This window comes from Diplotaxodon limnothrissa, linkage group LG10, assembly GCF_057381915.1.
Source record: "Diplotaxodon limnothrissa isolate DT_005_m linkage group LG10, D_limnothrissa_male_GT1.1, whole genome shotgun sequence".
NCBI lineage: Eukaryota > Metazoa > Chordata > Actinopteri > Cichliformes > Cichlidae > Diplotaxodon > Diplotaxodon limnothrissa.
Window position 1 is genome coordinate 14,460,732 of NC_140605.1, and position 25,089 is coordinate 14,485,820.

Here is a 25,089-nt window from a genome sequence, read left to right on the forward strand (position 1 = left end):
GTTTGACTAGCCAACCCTCACTGACCCTATAAATACTGCTCTTTTTATAAAAATTAGTTGTACTTGCAAATACATGCTGATCCAATAAAGTTAAAGCACATGTACATCAATTCCTTATAAGCCTATTGCCGCATGTTAGATTTTTTTTTGTCTGCCATGTATAGACTAAAATGACAGTGGAACAGCACTTTTATTTTTGAAACTGGGGAAAGTTCATTATACCCTTCTCAAAAAATAAATAAAGGAACACTTTATATCATATGTGTGGGGGAAAATCATGCTGGATTTCTATTTTAATATAGATTGGGTAATGTGTTAGGAACGAAAGGATCAACCTACAGAGGGCTGGATTCAAAGATACTCTTAAAATTAAAAGTACATTTTACTAAAATTTCACTGTAGCAACTTAGAATTGTACTCAGGAGTTAGACTGGACAGTCTAAGGTGCAACCTGGTGGCATTAGATAGACAGAAACGTAATGTCCCAGAGGAGTTCAGCTGGATTTAGATCAGGTGAACATGGGACCTGTCAATGTATTAATTCTTTCATCCTCCAGCAACTGCCTGCATACTCTCACCACATAAGGCCCAGCATTGTTGTGGACTCAGGAGGAACCCAGGAACAACTGAACCAACGTAGGGTCTTACAGTGGGTCCACAGATTTCAACCCGATACTTACTGGTAATCAGGGTGCCGTTGCCTAATCTGTAGCGGCCTTTGCTTCCATCCATGGACATTCCTCTCAAGACCATCACTGACCTACCACAAAACCGGTCGTGCTGAGCGATGGTGCAGGCAGCATAGCATTTTCCACAGCTTGTCCAGACCCTTTCATGTCTGTCACCTCTTCCCATGTGTGAAAAGCACAAGGCAAAAGTGTTGTACTTTCAATTTCTGGTATTCTATGGCAAATGCCAATCAGGCTCCAAGGGGCTCAGCAGTGAGCACAGGGCCACCTAGAGGACATAGGACTAACTAAGAACCCTCTCTGTTATTTCCCTGACCACATACAGTATGTTTAACTAATTTAATCCAACACTTTGATTAAAAAGTGTTCCTTTTGGTTTTTGAGTAGCGTCCATCCACCAAGCAACAATCCAAAGCAAATGCTGCCCGTCAGCTTTGAGTATGGAGCGAGGAATCCAGGTCATCGTAAAACATTTTTGTTATAATTCTGAAGTTTTAACTGTTGTTTCAATTCATAACTATTGGGATGTATGGAAAAATATGCCTACTGCTAAGTATGTGTGATGGACACGATGGGCAGTGGACTGAATAAGAAGTAAACATTTTTGTCCATTGAGCTGTATGAGACATGTCGCCCTTCATTTTCAATACATGGCCACACGTGCACAAATATATAATCATAGTCATGCAGATGAGTTTAAAAATTAATGCTTCGTTTCAAACACGATGGGGTGCTACTTATTATCATGATTATCTATTTTTATTGCAGTTCTTTGCTCTATTTTCTCCTTTAAAAGTGTATCTCACACACAAGCTGAAATGCTACAGCTGTCAATATGAAAGAAAATAAAGCTACCATTAAAAAAAGTTGTGCTATTCTCTACACAGATACATTTTAAAATGACAAAAATCATTCACTTAACTGCAGGAGGAATTCACACATCACCGCGATCCGTAAGAGTTAGAAGTACCTATATTTCACGTAGTAATGTAGGGCAAATTGAGCGGGTTACTGTGGCAACTGATGGTGCTCGGATCCCCTTTGGAGTGCACTGCGCATGCGGAGTAGTGTCGACACAGACTTTCGCAGACAGGAAGTGTGACCAACTTTTTCCACCATCCAGCCGTACCTCGGCTCTTTACATCACCCTTTCTCAAGTAATCTCATTACTTTCATCGCACACGTATATAAGCAGAGGAGTGGGCTTTACTTTTAGTTTCACCCTGGTTCCGTTTATAACAGCTTTCCTGTCCTCTCACAAACAAGCGTATGCCCCTTTAACTGAGAGAGAGGGGCCGCGCAGTCAGACCTGCGACCGTTTACAGGCTGAGCCTTCCCCTCGCTCCGGGATTCATTCATAAATAAGACATCGTTTCGGCGTGGAAAGGCTGACTTTCTCACTCGAGAGCACCGGATGCGAACAGCGAGCGGGAGTCAGACACTTTCGCCTCCGCGCTCGGCGAATGTGGATCGGGGGCACGGCTGACAGCGCAGAAGTGACTTTCCATGGCTGAGCCCCCTGCTGTTGAGTTCGTGTGCGAGTCCGTCAGGAGGCAGCTTGACAAGCTAAGTGCGTTTAGACCAAGTCTCACCATGCTCGCTTCCCCGCACTGTTTCGTGATTTCTACGCGCTTCCTCTTCAGCCGGGCAGCCTGCTTTAAATAGCTCGCCTCTTCCTTTCTTCTTCTGGTTTACTCTCTACACCCATCGGTCTATCTATATCTATACACATCTATTACTTCCAACAAATGACAGTACATCGGAGGAGGGGTGGACCTGACGTACCGATGGAGCAGTGAGTTATGGCAGCTAAAGAGGAACTGTATGCCAAAGTGACCCCGCGGAGACAGCGCCAGAACCGGCCGAACACCATCAAACATGGGTCCACTCTGGACGTACTGCTGTCCATGGGCTTCCCCAAGACCAGGGCGTGAGTATACGCAGCTTCACACACTGCTCACACCATTAAACACTGTAGAGCTGACCATCAGCAGCCTGTCAACGTTTTCCTTTATCTGCCTTTCGGCGTCAACATCAGCAGCTGATCAGCAGCATCTCTGCAGCTGGAAGGAGAGGCAGCGAGTCTGCTCAGCTGTGCGTGTTTATTGATACATATTATCGCCCGTGGGGTCTTCTCAGATGACTCCCGTAAAGAAAAATGCTACAGCAGCTTTACACAGTAGGATTTCGGCTTATCTATTGTGCCATGCGTTACTTTTTTTCTTTTCTTTCTGCGGTGCTGCAGAAAGTATTTAGTCCAACAATATGAACGCAAGCTACTCAATCTCAGCTAAAAAAGACAGCAACAATGACTTAAGCTCAAGTGTTGCCTCCCCAGCAAACCAAAGTACCTCAGTGCTGCTGTGCACGCACCTGTCCGTGTGTTGTTAGGTCTTCTTCCCACTGCTAGGGTAATAAAAAAATGACAGGAGATGTTTAGTGCTGTCTGAGGCAGTCTTTTTTTTTTTGCTTTTGTTTTTTTTTTAATGAGAAGCTGACCCCCTGGGCCTCTCCTGGATGTGCCTCTCAATACTTCTTTTCATTCATCCCTGAGCAAAGAAGTTGCCAGGAAACAAGCAGTACTGGCTTGTGATTGTAGTCTGTGGATTATGTAATTATACTGGAAAATGACAATGTGTGATCTGCTTACTATTATTGCACCCCCGCCCTCCCCCCCTCAAAAAAAAAATCATATAAATAACACATTTTCTTATAAAAAAATGAGGGTTAATCAACAGAAGGATGTGTTTATTGAAACCAGGAAAGAAGAGAAGTTTTAAAAATGGATGCGCAGCTTTGTTAGTGAGTAAAGTTATGAACATTTCTGTCGCTGAGCCTTTTATTTCACTCGAGCCTGTGGGCAAAGGAGCGTTTTATCAAACATGATGTGGTTTGTGTAACCCGACATACTGAAGAGGTGTCAAATTTGAAGTTCTGCACAGAGCTCGGTTTTTACATCCTCTCGCTGCGCAAACTCCACATAATCACATAATCTGCAATCATAGTGTCTCTCATTGCTCGCTCTGCCGTTGACTCCCACATTACATATATTTCAGCAGCCTCATCTTCTCACACAAAAGCCTTTCTGTATGTTCAGCCTCTCCCCAGGTATCAAAAGAAAGCTGAAATTACTGCCACAGCAGACAAAAGTGAATTACCTGAGAGCGCCGCGATTAACGTCGAGCTCTGATGCTTGTTTTGCCGTCTGGATCGTACAGATAGAAAACTGTCTGACCATTTAGAACAAGGAGTCAGAATTTAGCAGTGACAGTTGGCAGAGTTTTGCAAGTAGGCCGAAAGTGTTGAACAGTCTTTCGCTTTTGTTTAAGATGCAGCGTCTCCAAAATTAAGCCTTTTTATCGTCTGCAAAACTGGCTGAGGTCATCCCGGCTTTGATCGCTCCAGGCTGAAGCTCTCACTCGTTCTGCACAAAGAACCGATGCAGACAGAGCAACCTGTTTGCCAGGGCTCGCTTCTATTATTGATGATAGACTGATACACTTTGATTTGATTGAGGCTATTACATTCATAATGGAGCAGGATTATTAGGAGCCACTGCCTTCAAGGCTGTCTGGCCTCTCTGGCCTATTTATGATATTAGAAAACAAACATAAAAGGTGTTTTGTGCAACACTAGAAAGCCTCATGAAGTGTGAGGCTCCTTTTTTACTTATATGACTAGTGATACCAAAATATAACATGACATTTTTATATTTTTGGAGCCTAATTACATGTGTGACTGCTTGCGGTTCTTTATCCCATTTTATTTTTAGGGAATCAAATATGCACAGGTTTTACTAACCATTTTCTGGTCTTGAAATAACTGCACACAAAGCTATTTGTTTTTTTCTCTAAGTGGAACATTAAAGACGTAAAAGATGAGGCGATAATGTCGCTCTGTATCTGATCGATGTGTAAACAGGCAACTGCTTTCGGACACGCTTGTCACGTCTGCTTTATCAAGCGATAATGCAATACGTCCCAGTGTTGTCTCTGTACCACAGACAGCTTTGCAGTAACCCTCTCTAAATGAAATACTCGTGTCAGAAACGGAGAAATCCACGATTAAGACATTTGGGGGCTGTAGTTCGATTCACTTAAAAGTTATCTGTGTTCTGCAGATGTGTTTCAAACGGTCAGAATCTACTCTGACGACCACGCCAGACACGTTGCTGTAAAATATCAAAAATAAACATCTGCTTATTAGGTTTTGTTGTCAGCTTCTCTCCCAGTTGGTATTGTGAGAGGGAGAGGTACTAATAGGAAAATCAGTTATCAGTCATGGCTCAAGCGAACAGCAGCTTCATTGTGCTAGAGTTCTTTTTTTTTTTCAGGGAGTAGGGAGCATGAATCATGTACACACACGCATACACGAACACGGAGAATTGGGCTTTCTGTTTTAATTGGGCAGCGAGGGGTCTGCTGAGTCATCCAGGAACTGGCTTGTGTAATCAGATAGGACATGGACGGACAGTGGTCTCTCTTTCTCTGCGATAATGGTGTCAGATGGTTGGAAGATGGTTGGAAAACTGAGCCTTACAACACAGACTTGCCATAATAAAAGACCGAGGACATGATATAGAGTTAAGCTCCTTTTATTTGGATACTTTTTCTTTTCTAGAAAATAAAAATGGCAAATATAATTTTATTTTAAATAAAATCTATGCCATAGTGAGCAATGTAAAGGGGCTGGACCTCTACTGAAGACAACTGGTGTATGATCACAGCATCTTTTCTATGGTAAAGAAAAGTGCTGAAACTCTCCATTATGTAGGCTCATCATTAACTAATCCCTCTGCAAAGAGAAGACTTCAAGAGAGAAAAACGTAGAGATTTCAAGGCGCAAAACACTCATCAGCCTCAAGAACAGAAAGGTCATTACAGAGCCGAAAATGGCCAAGCCGATCACTTGACTGACTTGGCCAGTCGAGCATGCATTCCACGTACTGAATGCAAAAATGAAGGCAGAAGTACAAATAAAGAACAGCTACACACAGCTGCAGCAAAGGCCTGCAAAGCATGACAAAGAAAGAATCTTTGCTGAGGTCCACAGACTCCAGACATCGTGCAAAGGATCCTCAACAAGATCTTAAACTGAGTCTTTTTACATTATAGTGTGGGGGGAGGAAGTGCGTGCAAAAATAGCTGTAAATGCAATATCTTTGTTTACCACGTCAACACCTTAAGGGTAAACAAATTCTGCACATGAAACAGAAATTTGTGTCCAAAAATATGGAGCAACTGTGAGTATCGGGCTAGAACTACCGTTTTGTTTTTGAAGCTACACCGAGCCATCTTCTGGACTTTTGGTGATCTTTTGTTGTGATGTTATATCTAAGCTTCTGGCCACTTCCAGATATGGTCTGTATAATTACAGATATTTTGTAAACAATATGTTCTGGGAAATTCCTTGATAAAACATTTGCTTGCATTACTGCCACCGTAGTTAAATATTAACTTTTGCCATGAGTTTATATCCCCAGTATTCTCCGGCCTGCTATACTTTATCAGTAAGGCAGTTGCTCTGTCTTCCTTCCTCTGTCCTGACTTGGATCCTGACTTTTCTCTGACCTCCAATTATCAATAAGTGTGTAACGTCAGAGCAGTGTATTACCTGAGGCTAAATTTGACATAACTATGGTATCGGCTGACTGTAGGTACCTGTGCCGATGGCAGATTTAGGCGCAGTTTTACAGCTCGTGAGAAAGTCAAGAGAGGAATTAAGCTCTTGATTTAAACAAATGATGAACTATGTTAAGAGAAACTACGAGAAACAGACAGCGTGTCTGCGGCTTCTTCATGTCAGCCATGCATGAAGCACAGACCTGCCTTGAAGCAGCTGTAAGAAAAAAAATGTGACTGAAATAGAAACAAATTAGGATATGAGCCAGCATACTAATTCGTTAAAATGCCTTACCTCAGTGTTTAATGTGGCAGTTTGGAGCAACTGAAGCGTGAAGCTGATGACCACATTGCAGCAGAACAAGAACCGCAGGAACAAAGAGCAAAGCGGGGAATTAAAAGAGTAAATAAAATATTTAGACACCCTTTTGCTCACTTTTACTTTCATGCTAACAGGATGTAGACAAACTAGAAGCGGTGAAGGCTTTTGTAATGAATTATGCAGCATGACCACTTCTCAGTCAGAAGGTCTGTGCTTCATCCCAAAAGTCACATAAACTCTCGTGCATCCAGGATTGTCACACAGAATCCAAAATCTGAAATAAAAATATATGTTATGGGGTAATCAGGTGATCAGGTTTTAATAAGTGGCGTATTAGAAAATATAACATCATAACTAAACACAAGTTCTAAGAAAATTGCTGCTTTTGAAAGGCTGGGTCTGTCTAATATCTGGCAGTTTAGCATAATAAATGCCATAAATGTGCCCTTCATTTGTTTATTTGGCCTAAATCTGGTGTTGATTGTGAAATAGAATGCAGCCCTTCTGAGCTCCAGTATAAACCCTGACAAATGCTGACCAAAAGCCTCTGTTTTGTATTCCTTAACACGTGCAATTATCTTCAGGCACTGCCATGTCTGTTGGTTTCCGACAGTGTGTCTAAAGTGAAGAGGGCGATGGCACTGCGGTTGCTGCGCTCTAACGTATCTATGCTCAGATAGCATAATATGTGGTAAATTTGTCGTTTCTGTCTTTGTTTCTGTTCTTTCTGTCTGTAAAGGCTTTTGTTTGTTTAAGAGGAAGTCGGTGTGGGACAATGTTCTCTTGCCTGCATCGGTTTCATAACTCCCGCCTCAACCATAGCAGCTACATGCATTAACTTTACTCCCGTGTAACACGCACCAAAGGCATCAATGAGGAACCGTTTAAGTTTAACTGAGGAAATCTTACAGCAGTCACTCAGTGTAGCTCACGAGTACATCAGACGTGTTAGTGGCTGCTTGCAGTAACAAACTCTGAGCTTGCATTGCAGACGGCCAAGAGGAAGTCGCCCATTTCCGGAAGTGGTTTGTGACCTTTAGAGTGTGCTCGTTTGAGGGTTGAAGGGTGGCTGACGCAGGGGATTCGCACGTCTCTTCTGCATTGTAAAAGCCTTTTATACCTCTTGAGTTGCTGTACTTTTTTTCTCAGTAGACAAATGCAAAACTTTAGGAAATGTAAACAGTTAAAAACTCTATTTAGATTAAGCTTGTATTTGTTAACCTGTCGACAGGCCAATTTTAATCTGACCTTTGAGACCTGGAAACAAAATTTTCAGGTGTAATTTAACCCCAAAAAACCCCCAAACTAGAATAAAGATCCTGATTTTAGCTTTCAGAAAGCATCCATGTGCGTGCCAACTGCAACTCTTGAACATTTGCTGTTTTGCTTTGCTTTGCATGACACATCCGCGGACTTTTGATGAATGCTGTGCTATGCGTCACAATTTTGGCACCGAGCCTCACATATTCTTAGTGAAACATTTGCCCTGTGCACTCATTTCACTGACGTCACGGGGCACTAAAAATAGCATGCTAAAACAGCACACTTTGTTTTAGTTGTTTTAGAAGCATTTCTGATCAATTGCTCAAACGGCAAAGCTCGGCGAGCGACTAAACATTAACTTTAGTAACACAAACGGCTCACAGTTCATTAACTGGTGTCAATCTCTGACTTTCTCCGTCAGATCTTGTGGATTTGATGTGTCGATTGTGTGGAAATAATGAAGAGTAGAGGCCCATGTCACGGGCCGTACACTGCTTGCTTTGTATGGCAAGCAGTGTACGGTTAGAGGGGTGATACTGAAATGTTGCTTTGATAGCTCTAAAGAAAGCTCTGAATGTACAACACCAAGAGATCAAAGTATATATATTTATGTATTCTCTAAATTTATTTCTTAATTTTTTTCAGTATTGAGTTTTTGTTTTAATTCAGTTTAGTTTCACTTAGTTTCCTTATTGCACTTCAGTTTTTATTATTTGAAAAAGCTAGTTTTTGTTTAGTTTTCAATATTTTTAGTTTTTGTGTTTGTCTTTTTAATTACTTAAATATTGAGAGTATTTGTAAGGGGCAAGATTTAGGAAAATCTGAATTGGTATTTTAATAAACTGCTCAAAAAAATCATCAGATCTCAGTGGGAAAGTGATCATGCTGGATATCTATACTGATATGAACTACGTAATGTTTTAGGAACACGTTTGATGGAAACGAAAATGATCAACTTAGAGAGGACTGAATTCAAAGACGCCCTGAAAAAAAAGTGAGGTTAGGCGGGTTAGGGGCGACCGTGGTTCAGGGGGTTGGGAAGCTCATCTTGTAACCGGTTCAATCACCAGCTCCCTCTGTCTTGGTCGTTGTGTCCTTGGGCAAGACCCTTCACCTGCCACCTACTGGTGTTGGCCAGAGGGGCCGATGGCGCAATATGGCAGCCTCGCTTCTGTCAGTCTGTCCCAGGGCAGCTGTGGCTACAACTGTAGCTTGCCTCCACCAGTGTGTGAATGTGAGAGTGAATGAATAGTGGAATTGTAAAGCGCTTTGAGGGTCTCGAAAAGCGCTGTATAAATGCAATCTATTATTATTATTATTATTATTTTGCTGAAATGTAATTGCTGCAATTCAAAACCTAATGGCTGCCACGGTGCCGTTGCCTAGCCTGTAGAGGTCTGTGACCCACCACCAAACCAGTCATGTGATGTTAGAGGCAGTATAATTTTCTACATGGCTTTTCCAGATCCTGTACATGTGCTCAGGGTGAACCTGCTCTCATCTTTGAAAAGCACAGGGTGCAAGTGGACCTGCCAATCCTGGCATTTCATGACAAACGCCAGTTGGACTCCACGGTGCTGGGCAGTGAGGACAGGGCCCGCTAGAGGACGCTGAGTCCTCGGGCCACCCTCATGAAGTCTGTTTCTGATTGTATGGTCAGATACATTCACACTAGCGGTTCCTAGCAGATTGCTGCGGTCACCTCTAGTTTGCAAACACAAACACTACAAACACTCACAAGCTGAGATGCCGTAAAACTAAAGAAAGTGTCATTAAAACTTGAAATATCATTTGTCATATATAACCTGGCTTCTACACAATATATTATGTTGAGAACCAGTTAGCTACCAATATATCTTTATGTCATGTTATAATGTCATCATGTTGCCTAACAACTGCCTAGCAATGGCTTAAAATATTTATTTGTTGCGGTTATGCACCTACAGCACCTTATAAAAGCATCATATTGTTTTCATTTCAAGCCATTTCAACAGAACAAACAGGCCAAACAACACTGATGCACGGGCATCTACTAGTAGATTAAACAGACAAGATAAAACAAATTAGCTGTAGAGGTGTTAGCAGGCAAATGTCTAAACATTAGTGTGCTTACAACTTTGCGCTGCTTCCACTTTTTGTGCAAAGCAAATTGACCTCAAAGATGTGGCTAGTTTAATAGTGGGATTTTCAAACTTTTCAGGGTCAGAGATGGATCTCTTGATAGAAAATTTTGCAAGGACCTTTTTATAATCCTACCACAGATAGCTGGCTTAGTGTCACTAACTCTAAGGAAACAAAATGCCATAAAGCATCTCTTTCAACATATACAATAAACCTACATAATGGAAATGTTAAGTCGGTGAGCATTATTGCTTTGTTGGCATGAATGCATCAGCCTTGTTGTGTATAAGGATACTTGTAGGCAATGTATCGTGAACTATAATGATGAATCAGCTGTTCCGGCCTCATGTCTGGCGTGGGCTTACCACCCATTTGCATAGTCTGCTAGATTGGCCGAAGGGGAGCCCCTTTCCTCTCCTGATGGGGGCTTTCCTCAGGCTGCAGTCTGGTTTTAGCAGCATCAGTCCTCTCAGCCCTGTGGCTGTAATAAGTGGCAAAAACTGTGTGGCTTGTAAACAGGAAATGTTCATTTGCCTATTGAGTGAAGTCAGGAGGGGGCCCCTGGGAGCATTTAACACATTTGTGTGTGTCCTAAGATGTGTTGATATGCTTCTTTTTTTAACTTCTGTTCTTCATTTGTGGTTTGCTACTTCTTTGGAAATTTATGTAGCTAACCTGCATGGAAAAATATCCAGTTCAGCTGTAATAAATAGTCCGCTGTATGTTTACACGTGTGAAAAACCAGAAACACTGCTGTTTTAACATGCAACACAACACTTTATCTGAAGTGGGCTTAACTGTGGAAACAGGAACTAAACACAGTTGCCATGTGTGGCTGCCATGAAAAGCTGTTTTCTGTGTTGCGTGCAGCCGTGGTGCATGTGCAAATTAAGTTAAAGCTCCATTCAATAATAGTCACTTTCTCTTATACTTCGGCGTGACAGAAACTATTACTAATCCAGAGTGCGTTCACTAACAAATATATATACTGGAACGACATAGAAAAACCATTTGAAACATGGAATTAATTCATGGTAAAAGAAAACGCATCGACCACTATAGTCAAAAAGTCTTTGCCTTTTTTGGCATTTAACATTTTTAGTAAGTGAAGGCTGGAATAACTGGTTCAACTATTTTGTTTTCTGTACTTATGGCAGTGTTGTCTTTATTTATCATTCTACTCTAAAGTGGTTAAGGTGCGTATATTTATTTTTAATGAAAAAAATAGACAATATTCTGTCTGTCAAGACTCTACATCTTGTCCTCACTTGGTCTTAAAATTAGTTAAATGTAACCATTATATTATTTATTTAACTTATAGATTCGCCTTTAGCACCAATCCAGTCGTTAAGTCTGACGTCACTAGCCGTGTCTGGGCCTAAACTCCGCTGCAGGTCCATATATCAAACGATCACTATGGCATTACTGAGAGTTGAAAAACTGTCTAAAGTCTTTCATCTTTAATAAAATGATCAGCGTTCTGCTCTCCCAGGTGAGTTTAACATCTAGGCATCCATGAAAACGGAATTTATGACATTCAACGGAGTTAGAAGTTAGAAGCTAGCGAGCTAACTCCCTGCTATCTAAATACAATATAGCATGTCCTGACTACCGGGTTTTGGAAACAAATTAAAATTATCACTTCCAACATAAATGAAGACAGAAAACTAAACAGCAGTGACGTTTGTAGGGTTACTGAAGTTTGGCTAGCTGGTATATAATGATGTGCTACGTGACCGCTAGCGACACAGCTATTTTAGGCCGGGAAATAGGATTCATCATGTCATCACTTAACGACCGGATAACTGTATGACTGTCTCAGTCTCTCACATTGTTGTGGAGGATGTTTGACCCACTCTTCTTTCCAGCGTCGCTTTAGTTCAGCTGACTCTGTAACATTTTGCCATACAGACGACTTCGTGGTCGACTCAACGGCTGCGAGGTGCTAAGGTCCTTTTACTGAAAAACAAGCTGAAATCATCACACCTACACCACTGTGCTTGACAACCAGTATGAGGTGTTTGTCCTTATTAGAAAACCTTCGAAATGTACTCTCTTTTTACCAAGACTGCATCCAAATATCTACACTGATATGATCTACATGGGTTGTGCGACGCCTAGTTCTTGTTATCAGTCATAACCACTCTGTAAAGTAGGCACTCGTCTGAGGTTAGATTATGAAATGCAGACAGGCATGTAGGAATTTGCGGTGGCGAAAGTATACATGACACCTTTAAGCATGTCTGTTGGTGTACTACGACTTCCTTGTGGTCCCGCATGTCAGTCAAAATCAGACCATGAAAGTAAGGCTTTAAAAAAGTTAAAGATATTTCTGAAAACGGCCTCACCACAGCTTGGAAATGATTGCAAGAAATACCAAGAACAACGCATACTTAAATCAGCTCATTTCTTTTTCCAAAACTATTAGAAATGTGGGAAAGTTTAATAAAGAAGGCACCAAATTTGAAAGTGGGGTTTTGAAAAAAGTATTGCTACATTTATAATTTAGTATGAGGATATTTCATTTTCAAAATGTGGAGCAGTTGATTATAATATTCCAATATGAGCGTTAAAAATTGTGGAAAGATTACCTTCTTTATTAAACTTCTGGCGAAGGAATACATCACATGCATGTGATTTCTTGCTTAATCAGTATCTTAATATAAAGATATTCTTTTCTAAGGGAACTATGCATGGAAGAGCTCATCGTGAGAACATTACACTTACAAGTTCCACCAGAGGAGTCACACTAGAGGTTTGAGTGTGAATACTCTGGCCACCTGTATAACGATTCCAAAGTGAGCCATCAAGCACAATCATGAAGAAAAATGGTAGCAAAAAAAAAAAAAAAACACAGCACAAACCACAGTGAAACATGCTGCAACGAAGCAAGCCTGGTGGTATTTAGCACGGCTTCCTCACAGGAAGAGGCTCCTCTGTTTCTCCAGGCATGAAAAAACCTGCTCGGTTACTGTTACCTACTTCAGTCGAGGACACTCTCACAAAAGACATTCGGAAATCTCAAGAATTTTATTTATGGATTTAATAAAGGAGGAAAAATCGACAAGTTTCAGGCAGACATATTTCTGAATCGGCTGTTAGCTGAAACGTATGATTTGATCAAACGTGTCAGCATCGATGTTTTTACTTTGAAGTGTTGCCAGAGTCGGTAATGATGTCCTTTTCACGTGGACTGATCCACGAAAAGCTTAAGCTTAAACTCCAATCTTGTGCGTTACATTTTCAAAATACACACATACAAAAAAATCTTTTGTTTAAAACATTGCCCTTTTTAAAAATCTGTGCCACACAGATGAATAAAAAACGGCAACACCATCCTGCTTGATGTTGTGTTATTGTTTATACATGGATCGGGGGTTCTTCTCCTTTGAAAAGCTTTAAAAAAAAAGGAAGATTAAATTCAAGTGCCATTGCATCAGTTTGCTCTGTGACTCCGCACTAAGAGCATTACTATTATTTAATATCGCAAGGGTTCACTCTCATAAAATACCAAGGAGATAAGAAGCAAGAATCCAATGTTCCAGCCTGGATTGGATTTTGTGACGTCTCAGTCACATCTGCATGTAATCCCATCATGCCTTCTGAGAGAAAATCCCCTTCTTTTCCTCCTCCACACAGAACCAGGTGGAATCTTTTGAAAAGGACAACTGACTCTCTTTCTTAAAACCTCCTCCTTACAGTGGTGGTGTAGTGCTAAAATAGCATAAATAATAGATTAACCATAGACTAACCAAATTTTTTGACTCTCACTGTAGCTGATATATAACTCAAGTCTTTATGTAGATCTGTGTGAGCCATCTGTTAGGATCCTGTAGGCTTGACGCTCTCAGCGTGCACGCTGTGCTCTTTCAGTGCGCACTGCCCCAGGGTTGGGGGATTTCGCCGTATCTAGGACCCTCTCACTGGGACAAATTTAAAAATAGCTCATTGAGTTCGAACATCAGGGCGGCACAATGAACTCTGTCCGCATCACGCTATAAATTCAGTCAAATGGTGACCATACAATGATGCAGAATACGACCCCTTGTTCAGTTTTATGGCTCATTAGAACTGCCATTAAGAGTACCAACAAGCAAAGCTCTCTTATGTGAGAATAGAGATATCATTTAGAAAAATGTGACATTATTTTGAAGGTTTTGCTTTTAGGGTTATCCGTTGCAATGAATGAGAGCTAAACAGACTCAGAGTTCTGCTTTATTTTCAAGCACCCTACAAAGCTCAAAGGAGATGGAGTTGGGTGGCTTGTAGCTGAGCTTTAAAGCTTAAATGCTACAAAGCAACGTGCAGTTACTTAACATGAATTCCCTGTTGTTTAAACATGAAACTGTCTACTTCCTTTCTTTACTCGTTTATCAGGAATCCAGCTCTTACAGGCTGTAATACCAAGCATAAGATATATTCGACAAAACAGCAAAGTTTATGCTACAGTGCACCAAAGATTTGCAGTGCGTGTATGCTCTGAACCTTCTAAATTACCGTCTCTTGCAGATATAATCTGTGTTAGTCCTCTAAGAGCTGAAGAAACCTCCTTGAATCAGCAAATCCCTTCAGAGGCAGCCTGCGATAACAGAGCTTTTATAAAAAGATGCTAATTAGATTTTGAACACTCGAGAGTAATCATTCAATCAGCTCTCTGTTTCAGGAAAAAAAGAAAGAAATTAGAGTATAAAATGACACAGATAAATCTTGTGGTAGGAACCGTTCATTTTATATCATTTTAGAACCAAAGGCGTTATTTTATCTGTCATTTATAGCAGATCTTGGTATCGTGACACAGGGGTTTTGTTGGCCTACATTTTTAAGCAATGAGACGAGTGATTTGAATGTGTTGTTACCGTACTCGAGTGTGCTCGGCTTCAAGTTCGACCTCAGTTAACACTAACACAGGGAGATGCATCTCCCTGTAGGTGGCCACACCTAACTGATGATAGAACCAGACTGTCCTAGTGCATTCTTAGTTCTTAGCAAAGAAGCTAGCTGCTTCAAGTCAGAGTGTTTCATGAACCTCTGGTATGAATAATGAAAGAATCATTGTGTGCTTTCTGTCTTTTTACTGGTCTCTCTGGATGTTTGTTCTTTGTTCACAGTCACACGGAGACGCAGCAGTCTCTTCCTAATAAATACAGTCCGGAAGAGAAAGTATTGATTTGTGTGGCTGTGCTTTGATCTCCCCCTCTTGCTTTCTCTTCCTGTTTTGCAGCCTAAAAGCTCTGGTTTCGACAGGAGGGAAAAACGTCCAGGCGGCTTGTGACTGGTGAGAGCAACACATGCGCACACTCATATTTACGCTCCCTGTTGTTATTGCTTAACAGGAAATCAAATGGATATTCTTGACATGGCAAAAATATACTGACCTAATGTAACATTTTATTGACACATCAGATTGCATTTACAACCATCGCTGCCCTCTGCTGGACATTAGCTGCTCCTTCCTTTTTATCTTCCATTATCACAGCTTTTTTTTCTCCCTCTTTCCACTTGACGTGATCTTGGTCACTCCAGGCTCTTTTCCCATGTCGATGACCCCTTCCTGGATGACCCTCTACCCAGAGAGTATGTGTTATATCTGCGACCAAGTGGGCCACTGCTCCAGCAGCTCACGCACTTCTGGAAGCAGTCCCGCCTGTCTTGTGGCAAGAACAAGGCACACAACATCTTTCCCCACATTACCCTCTGCCAGTTCTTCATGGTCAGTCTCAACTTCCTGTGTGTGTGTGTGTGTGTGTGTGTGTGTGTGTGTGTGTTTAAATTATTTGTGCTCACCCAGAGGAAGTTGTTTTCAGTTTCTGCGAATGTACAGTAAACATTTAATGTATGCTGTCACATTTCCGCGTGAAGCTTGCTGCAGAGAACGCAGTGAACAGTTTAGAACTGAAAGAAGTGCTTGCAAATACAACATGTTAGATTTGAGTTTGCTGGATTGGTTAACCTCCTGTAACCTCTTTGTGGTCTTCAAATTTAAAATCTGTCCCTCAGTTGTTAGCTAACTTATGACCCAAGTTCCTCTTTGTTAAAGCATTACGTCTATGTGTAGAATTTCAGCCCAATTTCTCCCAGTTCAAAGCCTTGCATGCATAGACGTGCATTGTGAGACAGGATTTGAAAGTGGTGAGTGTCACAGATGTCAAGGTGCGGAGCTGAGCAACTGAAAACTCTACTGTAAACATCATGGTAGTCAAAGGGACTGTGAGAAGAAGACCTTTGGGGCCAGTCAGGAGAAAGTCAGAGTTGCAAGCAAAGCAGATTTCCTGGAGGTGTCACAAGTGGGAGAGTGGTGTTAGGTTTGGTAGACAGGTAGAGCTGGATGTCATCAGGATAACAGTAGAAGCTTATATTAAAAAGTTGATTAAACTTACAGAAAATATATTCAGTGGAAATAAATAAGTATGTATGTAAGTATATTTGCACTAAACTCTATATTTGCCCATGTACAGATTGTTTCTGAGATCACTAGCAATGACAGAGTGTTCAGTATATCACTGAGTTTCCTGTGTTGTTATCTCCTTTACACTCAGTGTACTGATGCGAAGGTGGAGGCTCTGTCCGATGCTCTCCAGACCACCATGGCCAAGTGGAAGGGTCGCATACCTATGCCCCTCCCCCTGGAGCTCTATGTCTCCTCAACCTTCATTGGTCTCTTCGTGGAGGAACAGATGGCAGAAGTTCTGAAGAGTTTTGCTGCTGACTTTGCCACTGAAGCCGCATCAAAAGCAGGTTCAAGTCCTCTTTTTCCCTTTGGTTAAGAGGTTATACATGAACGCTGTCTTGCAGACGCAGTGTTGGATACTAATGCTCCCAGGCTCTCTGCAGCAATGATTTAGTTCAAAGGAGTAGACAGACATTTGCATGCCTAATTGCTTTCTGACTAAGAGTTTTATGAAAGGATCAATACAATTCTCTCTTGCTTATCCCATGTATTAGAATTATTTGGGCAGAACTGCTTAATGTATTATTATTTGGGGCTTGGTTCGCTAGTTGATACCATATCCTGGAAGTTCCTTTGCCTGGTTAAGAGAGTCCATCATGTAGCCATTGACGAAAAACTACAACCATGGAACTGTATCATGGTACAGAGCCAGGCTAGCTAATAGTAACATGAGAGATAGGCTGTATGCTATCGTCAAGGTTAAAGGTCAGAAGTGGTACTAGTATTTTCTATATTTTCAACTGGTGCATCCCAAGAAACCCTTAACTTTTGCATGGAAAAGGCACATATTAGAGTTAGGCTTAATATGGTTGGGCTGAATTGGGGGTACTTGTAGGCTTTGGAAAGATGCTGAAGGCCAGGATCCAGGTTTTCCCACATAAATATACCACTGTGACACGATCTGTAGTGTTAATTACTTTACCTGCCAGTGCTTTTATTATTGTGGATAACTGGTGTGTATATGCTGTTCTTTTTTATCCTTAATCCAGATGTTCATGTTGAGCCCCATAAGAAACAGCTTCATGTCACGTTGGCTTACCACTTTCAAGCCAGTAGCCTTCCGGCTTTGGAGAAGCTAGCCAAAAATGTTGACGTGTCTGCAGGGTGTGACTGGCTGGCCGTGCTCTTCTCCAGGGATATTCGGTTTGCTAATCACGAGGTACACTCTCATTTAGTGCCATCTCTTAACAAGCATGTTTCCGCTCCTCAGTTGTAGCTCGGGCACTTGAAATTGCTGCCGTCTTAATGGCTCTTAATCATCTGGCCCCCCGCAGACACTGCAAGTCATGTACCCGTACATGCCTCAGAACGATGACGAGCTGGAGCTGTTGCAAGGAGACTTTATTTTCATGTCTCCGATGGAGCAGAGCACCGCTAGCGAAGGCTGGGTGTTTGGCAGTTCGCTGAGTACAGGGCTGTCCGGCCTCCTGCCTGAGAACTACGTCAACCGTGCCGATGAGTCTGATACATGGGTCGTCCATGGGTAAGGAAGGGAAACAGGGTTGCTGTGCCCTTTTTAAAACTATTAACAATTTAAATCATTTGTGTTTTGTTTTTTGTTTCATTCTCTAGGTCTTTCTCCTTTCTTAACTGTGCCTCTCCATCGAACTCTAGCAGCACTGTTGGTGGGCTATTTTTTGATGGACAGCAAAATGACAGTTTACTTGACAGTCTTGTGGATCCTCCCAGCCTTCCAGGCCTCTGTCTTCCTATGCAGGTACAGCCCGTGTTAAAGTAAAAAAAACAAAAACAAAAAAACACCACAAAGAGTTTGTTAATGACAATAATTACTGCGTGGGCTCCTAGCAGAGGCTCCAGATTAGTGCATGTTGTCTTTAATGACTCAGTTTCAAACAATTCTAATCGTAGGTGTCAAGACCAGCTAGTCAGCCGTCCCTGTCCAAGATGAGGCTATTTGTGTGTCGCCATGGAGAGAGGATGGATGTGGTGTTTGGCAAACACTGGGTCACTCAGTGCTTTGACTCCAAAGGTAAGGGTTTAATAGGGGGATGACCATGTTTTTTACACATCAGTATGGCATTAAATACGTTTAACTTGATTTATTATATTTTATTTGTGTTGTGCAGGCAGATACATTCGCTCTAATCTCAACATGCCAACCAGTCTCCCAGCTCGAAGTGGTGGGCACCGGGACTTTGATAAGGATTGCCCAATTACTGTCTTTGGCGCCACACAGGCCCGTCTTGTTGGTTGGTATATTTTACTTTTATATCATTTACCAGTGTAAAGCTATCTGAGATTCTGAAGAATTGAGCTTTTTAAGACTGAAATGTTTTATTTCCCATACTACATGACATTCTTGCCTGTGGAATCACACTGTATTTTGTCCTATCTCAGGGGAAGCCCTGTTAGAAAGCCATACAACAATAGACTTTGTTTACTGCTCTCCTTCTCTTCGATGCATTCAGACTACTCAGCACATTCTTCAAGGTAGGACCTCATCTTCACAGGCGTCAGTGTACTGACACCAGCACCTACTCAGCTTCTTTCTACTGTGTGATATTTTCAATGTTAGCTTTGAGTCATAAATCTTTAGTTCAGGTCTTATCACAGTGAGGCTTTTCTAGGTCCATTTTATAAAGTGTAACGGGACCTTCGTAGTATTTAGACACATCAATATGTCTGCTTTAAAAAGGCAAATCCTTTTTAAAGGTTACCTCGTTTGCACATATTTATACATTTCCTTTACATTTTACTCCAAAAAGAGTAAGTCTCAGTTCAACTCTCTGCCAGGTCTCCAGCAGGACGGAAAGACAAAAATCCGTGTGGAGCCAGGATTGTTTGAATGGACCAAGTGGGTTTCAGGTACATGTTTACCTTCCTGGATCCCTCCAGCTGAGCTGGCTGCTGCTAATCTGAGTGTGGACACAACATATAGGTACACAGCAACACTAACACTATGGAGGTTGTGCTGTTTTCTCTGATCCTACAATCTACTTCACCCCTAGTATCTATTTCGTTTTTCTCCTAGACCTCATATTCCCATAAGTAAATTGACAGTTTCAGAGTCCTATGACACCTACATCAGCAGGAGCTTCCAGGTGACCCGAGAGATCCTGACTGAGTGCAAAAACTTGGGTAAAGTATAATAATTAACATGTATCCAGGATTTTTAAGTAATTGCTTAGTAAGCATTAAATGTTGCCAACATTCACAGGTTAAAACAGCCACTTTATGTAGATAAAACTGTAGTTTTCAGTGTTGTACTTTTAAACTTCTTAGCTAGACTTTTTAGCTCGTAAAACACGCGTATCCAAGAAACTAAACATCATCAATGGCTTAGTTTGGGACAGAAAGCTTATGGTATCTGAGGAATGTGACTCTATGTTCTCTACCTCTTTCACACAGGAAACACGGTCCTGTTTGTGGCCCATGCTTCCTCCCTGGAGGCCTGCACTCGCCAGATACAAGGCCTCAACCCCCAAAACTCCAAGGACTTTGTCCAAGTTGTCCGAAAGGTCAGTGTAGCGTTTCAGTTTCGGCGCTTCTTTGATTTCCTTTGTAACTTCTCCCTTTCCCAATGCTTTTTTTGGACAACATGCACATCTGTGTCTTCTTTTGTCCAGATTCCTTACTTGGGATTTTGCAGTTGCGAAGAAATGGGAGAGACTGGGGTGTGGCAGCTGGTCGACCCACCGATTCTGCCTCTGACACACGGGCCCAATCACAGTTTCAACTGGAGGGAAATGCTAATGCAAGATTGAAGGATTTGCTCTTTGGCTCTCTTATCTTGAACTGCTGAACAAAAAGTGGCTTCCATCAAAAGACATCATGCAAAAAACAAAAAGAAAAAACAAAAAAGAAGCGCATAAATGAAGGCAAATGTATTCAAACACACTGCTCAGGAACGGGAATGTACAGTTTGTGTGGAGATTACAGAAAAATGTGTTACAGTTTGGGCGGGACTTTGCTGCATTATCCTCAGCGATATACTTGTTAACCCAAAATGTAGAGGTGCTGCGAGGAATGCAGATGGCTGTTTGATTTGTTGATGGTTGCCGATGAATCAGGTTTTATGTCACGAGAGGGTGCCTCATTAAACTGTGTCTGCGGGCCCCTCTTTGGCAGAGAGGGGAGTGGGTGACGACTTTGTGTTCTGCTGCCTTCTCACACACTGTGACCAGAATTAGTTGAGAAAGACTTGTGTATCAGAAAAACTATATTGCCGTGGGTCAAAAATAACTATTTAACTTGTAGCTGTGACCCTCTGGTGAAAAAAAACAAACACAAAAAGCACAAAAGAAATGTTGACAATCAGACAGGGAGGAACTGATCTTCATCGTTTTTTGGTGCTCAGGTGGGTAGCTTGTTATAGGTTTGATTCCTGTAAAAAGTCATATCATTTTCTTCTGTGTTGACATTTACATGGCCACATGACTCATTTAATCTTGCTGTAAGCCATGGCCTATGGGATTTGTCTGGAGACAACCAAGTCAATATGACCAAGAAAATTTATATGATAATATACAGAATGTTGCTGTGTTGTTGTTTTTTATCGACTGAACCTTCTGCTTGCTTTCTCTGACCACGACAGTACTTTTTCGACAACGTGATGAATTTTACTTTTTCTGGATTACATAAGATATCAGTTATTTGCTGCATGAATCTGAAAATCCACCGATACTCTAAAAATTAATAAAACAAGGTTGTGGAGCTACGAAGGCCAGCATATATCAGCCCTCCATGTCTTCTGTAAAGACCTTACTCCCTCTTCTCGTGCAGCAAGAAAACGAGCATAAGTGGACACTGCAGTGCAGTAGAGCAGTGCTGCCAATATCCCCTTACTGTAAACTGTCTGCACAAATGCATATCAAATAAGTTTAGTTGCTTTAGGGTTTATTCTGTACCAGTTGCAACATCTGATTTGTTTTTAAAACAGTAATGAATACAGGGACATCAAACTCATTTTACACTTTGATATTAAATCTCTGAGCACAGGTTTAATGTATTTGTATTTTATGTTATGTATGTGTGGTGCTTTTGCACCACTATATTTTGGATACAATGTACTCAACACCATTTATTTGAAGGCTTTAGGTTTTTCTTGTGTTGCAGATAAATTGCATTTTATTAGAGCAAGCTATTCAGCAACATATAAGTAATTAAAATTATTAAAGAGACATACACATGAATGTATAATTATGACAATATGTATAATAATAATATGTATGAGTCTGAAAATTGCCATTCTACATAATTAGTACAGGTACTATTTGAGGTACCTGTACTATATATGTACTTCAGGTATTTTAATGTTTGATTATACAAACTGAGTACTGTTAGGCTACCAAGTAAGGTTGTAATTTTTACTAAAGTAAAAAGTCTGAATGCTTTTTTCCACTTTAAAACAACTGTCCACCGCAGAGTTATATTTAAAGTCTTGTGCAGAACCCCTGCGCATGAATCTGAAAATAATTCTTTTCTATGATAACTTTATTTCTGATTAAATATCTGGATTTCCTGGAGCCCCCTGTGCCACCCTATTTTTTTTTAAACCCAGTGGCATACATCTCTGATTAAAAACACTTGTGCAAGTCATAAACGAAAAGGAACTAGTTTTTTGCAGATACTTAGACCATTCACACATTTTATTTTCAGACATCATGCTGCCAGTTGTGGTTTATAACATTTCAGACTTCCGTTTCTTTCAATTGCCTACTATGAACCTTGCACTGCCTGCAAAGAGGATTTCTTGCTTAATGTGTGAAATTTATCAACATTTTATGAATCTGAAATATTAATTTAGGACATAGTATTATTTGTGAGTTTATATAATTCTTCTATGCTAGCTAAAAGTAATTGCGCTAACCTGTTCACCTGAATTTCCTCCTAATTGTTCGAGGCGCTTAGTATAATGCACTTTTAATAGTGACGAAACTTTCAAAACTACATTTTATTTTAAATCCGTGGGACCACTAACAATATCTTAAACTCACTACAGGTTAAAGCGCACAGGTGAAAAGCACCTGGGACATGAATAACTACTGTATTAGCATGGTAGCCCCACAAATGAAACTTTCTAGCTAATACAGGCTCTTCCACGTGATATGAGAAGCTGAGGAGGATATAAGGTACGTTTGATTTATGGCCTACTGCTCATTGCATAGTCTAGTTGTCAGAGTAGTTAAAGCCGATATAGTGTATAGCAAATATTACATTAACAGTATATCTTGTAGTATGTTAAGAGGATTGAAGATTCAAGAGTCAGTTGCTACAGGTGGCGCAAAAAAAGAGACTTAACATAAACATACTGACATAGTATAAATAGAAATACAATAATTAAACACAATTTACTGACATGTAGTAAAAAGTAGAAAGTGTGTGTATACACACACATATATACACATATGTTTATGTCTACGCTATTTACAGGCTGTGCGCATGTCTATGTAAAACGTATTCAAGAGGGTTGTAATTGTGTGAAGCTGAGCAGTATAAAGTGCACTTTACATGAGTTATTTAGCACATTATAAAATGTATATAAAGAAATATGTCAGATTGAAGCAACATAGCTCAATCCGCCTTACAGTGTTTTAGATACTGTCATATGAAGTGCCTTTAGTTTCAATTCTTGCTGTAAATATGTAGCCTCAAACCTTTTTTTGTTATTACTGGCTTTTTTGACAACTGTAGGGATTATCTAAGGATATGCATCTTGTTCTAAACTGTATAAAAAACGGAATTATTACAGAATTTTAAATATAAATTATCACTAGGAGTAAATTGAGTGCTTCTAAAATCTTTGTCTGCGTTGCCCGCATTTCACTCACACTTAAACTCTTGGCATGCAACACAGTGCCTTCTAGCACTCACGCTAGATGGCGCTGTTAAACCAATCTCAGAGTCCCGCGTAGTCAGTTACTCACAGGCTCACGAACACTATGAGCCAGCAATTTCTAAATTCTGCCCCGGGTAACATGTAGATTAACACTGATCCTGGTGTTTGATTTGTTTTGCCTCAGAGAGCTGTGTGTTGGGCCTGAGTGGCATTTAAACTAATTCAGTTGTAGGTTCCCTGCACTAAAATCTAAGAAGAAAAATAGGACTTTATCTAAAATTGTCAAATGTAGTTTTTTGACAGTGAAAATTTTTATTTTTTTAAATTGGGAATCGGAAAAACATGGATTGTTTTACTTAGCAGCGATTACTTAACAATTGCTTTTGATTGTTATTAATAATACATTACGAAGTAGTGTAAAAGACTAATGTTTAATGATAGCTGATCAACACATCATAAAGAAAACATCTACACAAAAACAGCACAGTAGATATTTTTTTAAGGCTTACTGGTTCGGTTATGATGGTTTACATTTCATGTATACATTCTTTGGTAAGGCGCTGAGGGTAGTCGCAATCTTGACCAACATCCCTTTAAGTATTCTGCAGGTGTTCATAACTTAATCACACATGGAAATAATCTCAGTCTATTAGTTAATTAATTTAGACAAATTAATGTTCAATTCAGCACAAAGAAATGCTTTAACAAAAGTCTGTAAACACAGTTCTATCCTCTCCGTTGGTGCAGAGGTCAAGCACAGGCAAAGAAAGAAACCATGCAGAAACTGAGCAGATATTTTTGTTCAGAGGTGCGCGATTAGGCCTTGGCCCAGTATGCATTCTCCTTCGTCGAGTTATGCAGCCGCTGTGCTACACTTAAGATTGAATAACTAACTAATTGGGGTTAGGGTTTGGAAGACCTTAATTTTTAATGCTGAACAATGAATTGGTATTTTTAAAAAGGATTTCTTCCTTTATGCATGTATTTTCTATCAAATGAGTCTTGAAACATCAGTATGATTTTTTAAAACTTATTGTGTTATTACTACTTAGATAATCTCTTAACTATATGAGCTGTTTTTATACATCGAATTTTTAAGTCTGTCCTTCTTTCCTGTGAAAGCGCATTAAAGTTTTGGGTTTTTGGGGGGAACTTTGGGCATGGATTGCAGTGTAGAAACTGGAATATTAATTTAGTCGTTACGGTGATTATAATGTGAAACAGTTACCTGTTTGCACATCTGTCTGGCTTTCATTTTGCAGTTGTGTCAAATTAAACTCAACTCACTCTTGTGTGAGATATCCTGCTCTTCAGTTGCTAAATGCTCCACTGTGTTCACAAGCTGTTTTCCTGCTTTGACTGTGTGCTGTTTGAGCAGACCACTTAAAGTGTTTTCCAGAGCTTTTTGACTAAAAAAAGGGTTTTTGGGTGGGAGCAGTGAATCAAAACTGTGGAGCTGCCAGCTTTAAAACCCAAACGGTAAGCTGAAAAATGCTAAAACGAAGTTAAAAACAGAGGTTTGTGACTTCTTCCATTAGAGATAAGTGCTATGAAGACTTTCACAGTCCAATATTAAGGTGATCTTTAAATAATAGAAGAAGATTGTCGTTGATGAATATTTATGGGCTTGATTATAATGTAGATTTTACTCTGGGTTACATGTGCCACAATTACATTGCTGGTCTTTTTTTATTTGTGTCCTCCGTCTAAACTTTTTGGAATTCAGAGTCATTGTGAGAGGTGTCTCTTGGCAACTTTGAAGGTCTTCAGACACATTGCAGAACAGCATTGGCAGTTTGCAAGTGGCTGTCATAAGTCCTTGGGCC

The 25,089-nt window shown here is 40.5% G+C and overlaps 1 protein-coding gene across 1 annotated transcript; it reads left to right on the forward strand.

Moving 5' to 3' along the window:
- Window positions 1-1,932: 1,932 nt before the first annotated feature.
- Window positions 1,933-21,375, forward strand: ubash3ba (ubiquitin associated and SH3 domain containing Ba). Its single transcript, XM_085364442.1, has 14 exons — window positions 1,933-2,619; window positions 15,238-15,291; window positions 15,540-15,726; window positions 16,553-16,751; window positions 17,454-17,623; window positions 17,739-17,947; window positions 18,037-18,181; window positions 18,334-18,454; window positions 18,552-18,674; window positions 18,823-18,915; window positions 19,219-19,363; window positions 19,457-19,563; window positions 19,834-19,943; window positions 20,052-21,375. The coding sequence occupies exons 1-14, from the start codon at window positions 2,492-2,494 to the stop codon at window positions 20,187-20,189; spliced, it is 1,929 nt and encodes a 642-aa protein (XP_085220568.1). The 5' UTR covers window positions 1,933-2,491; the 3' UTR covers window positions 20,190-21,375.
- The last annotated feature ends 3,714 nt before the right edge of the window (window positions 21,376-25,089 follow it).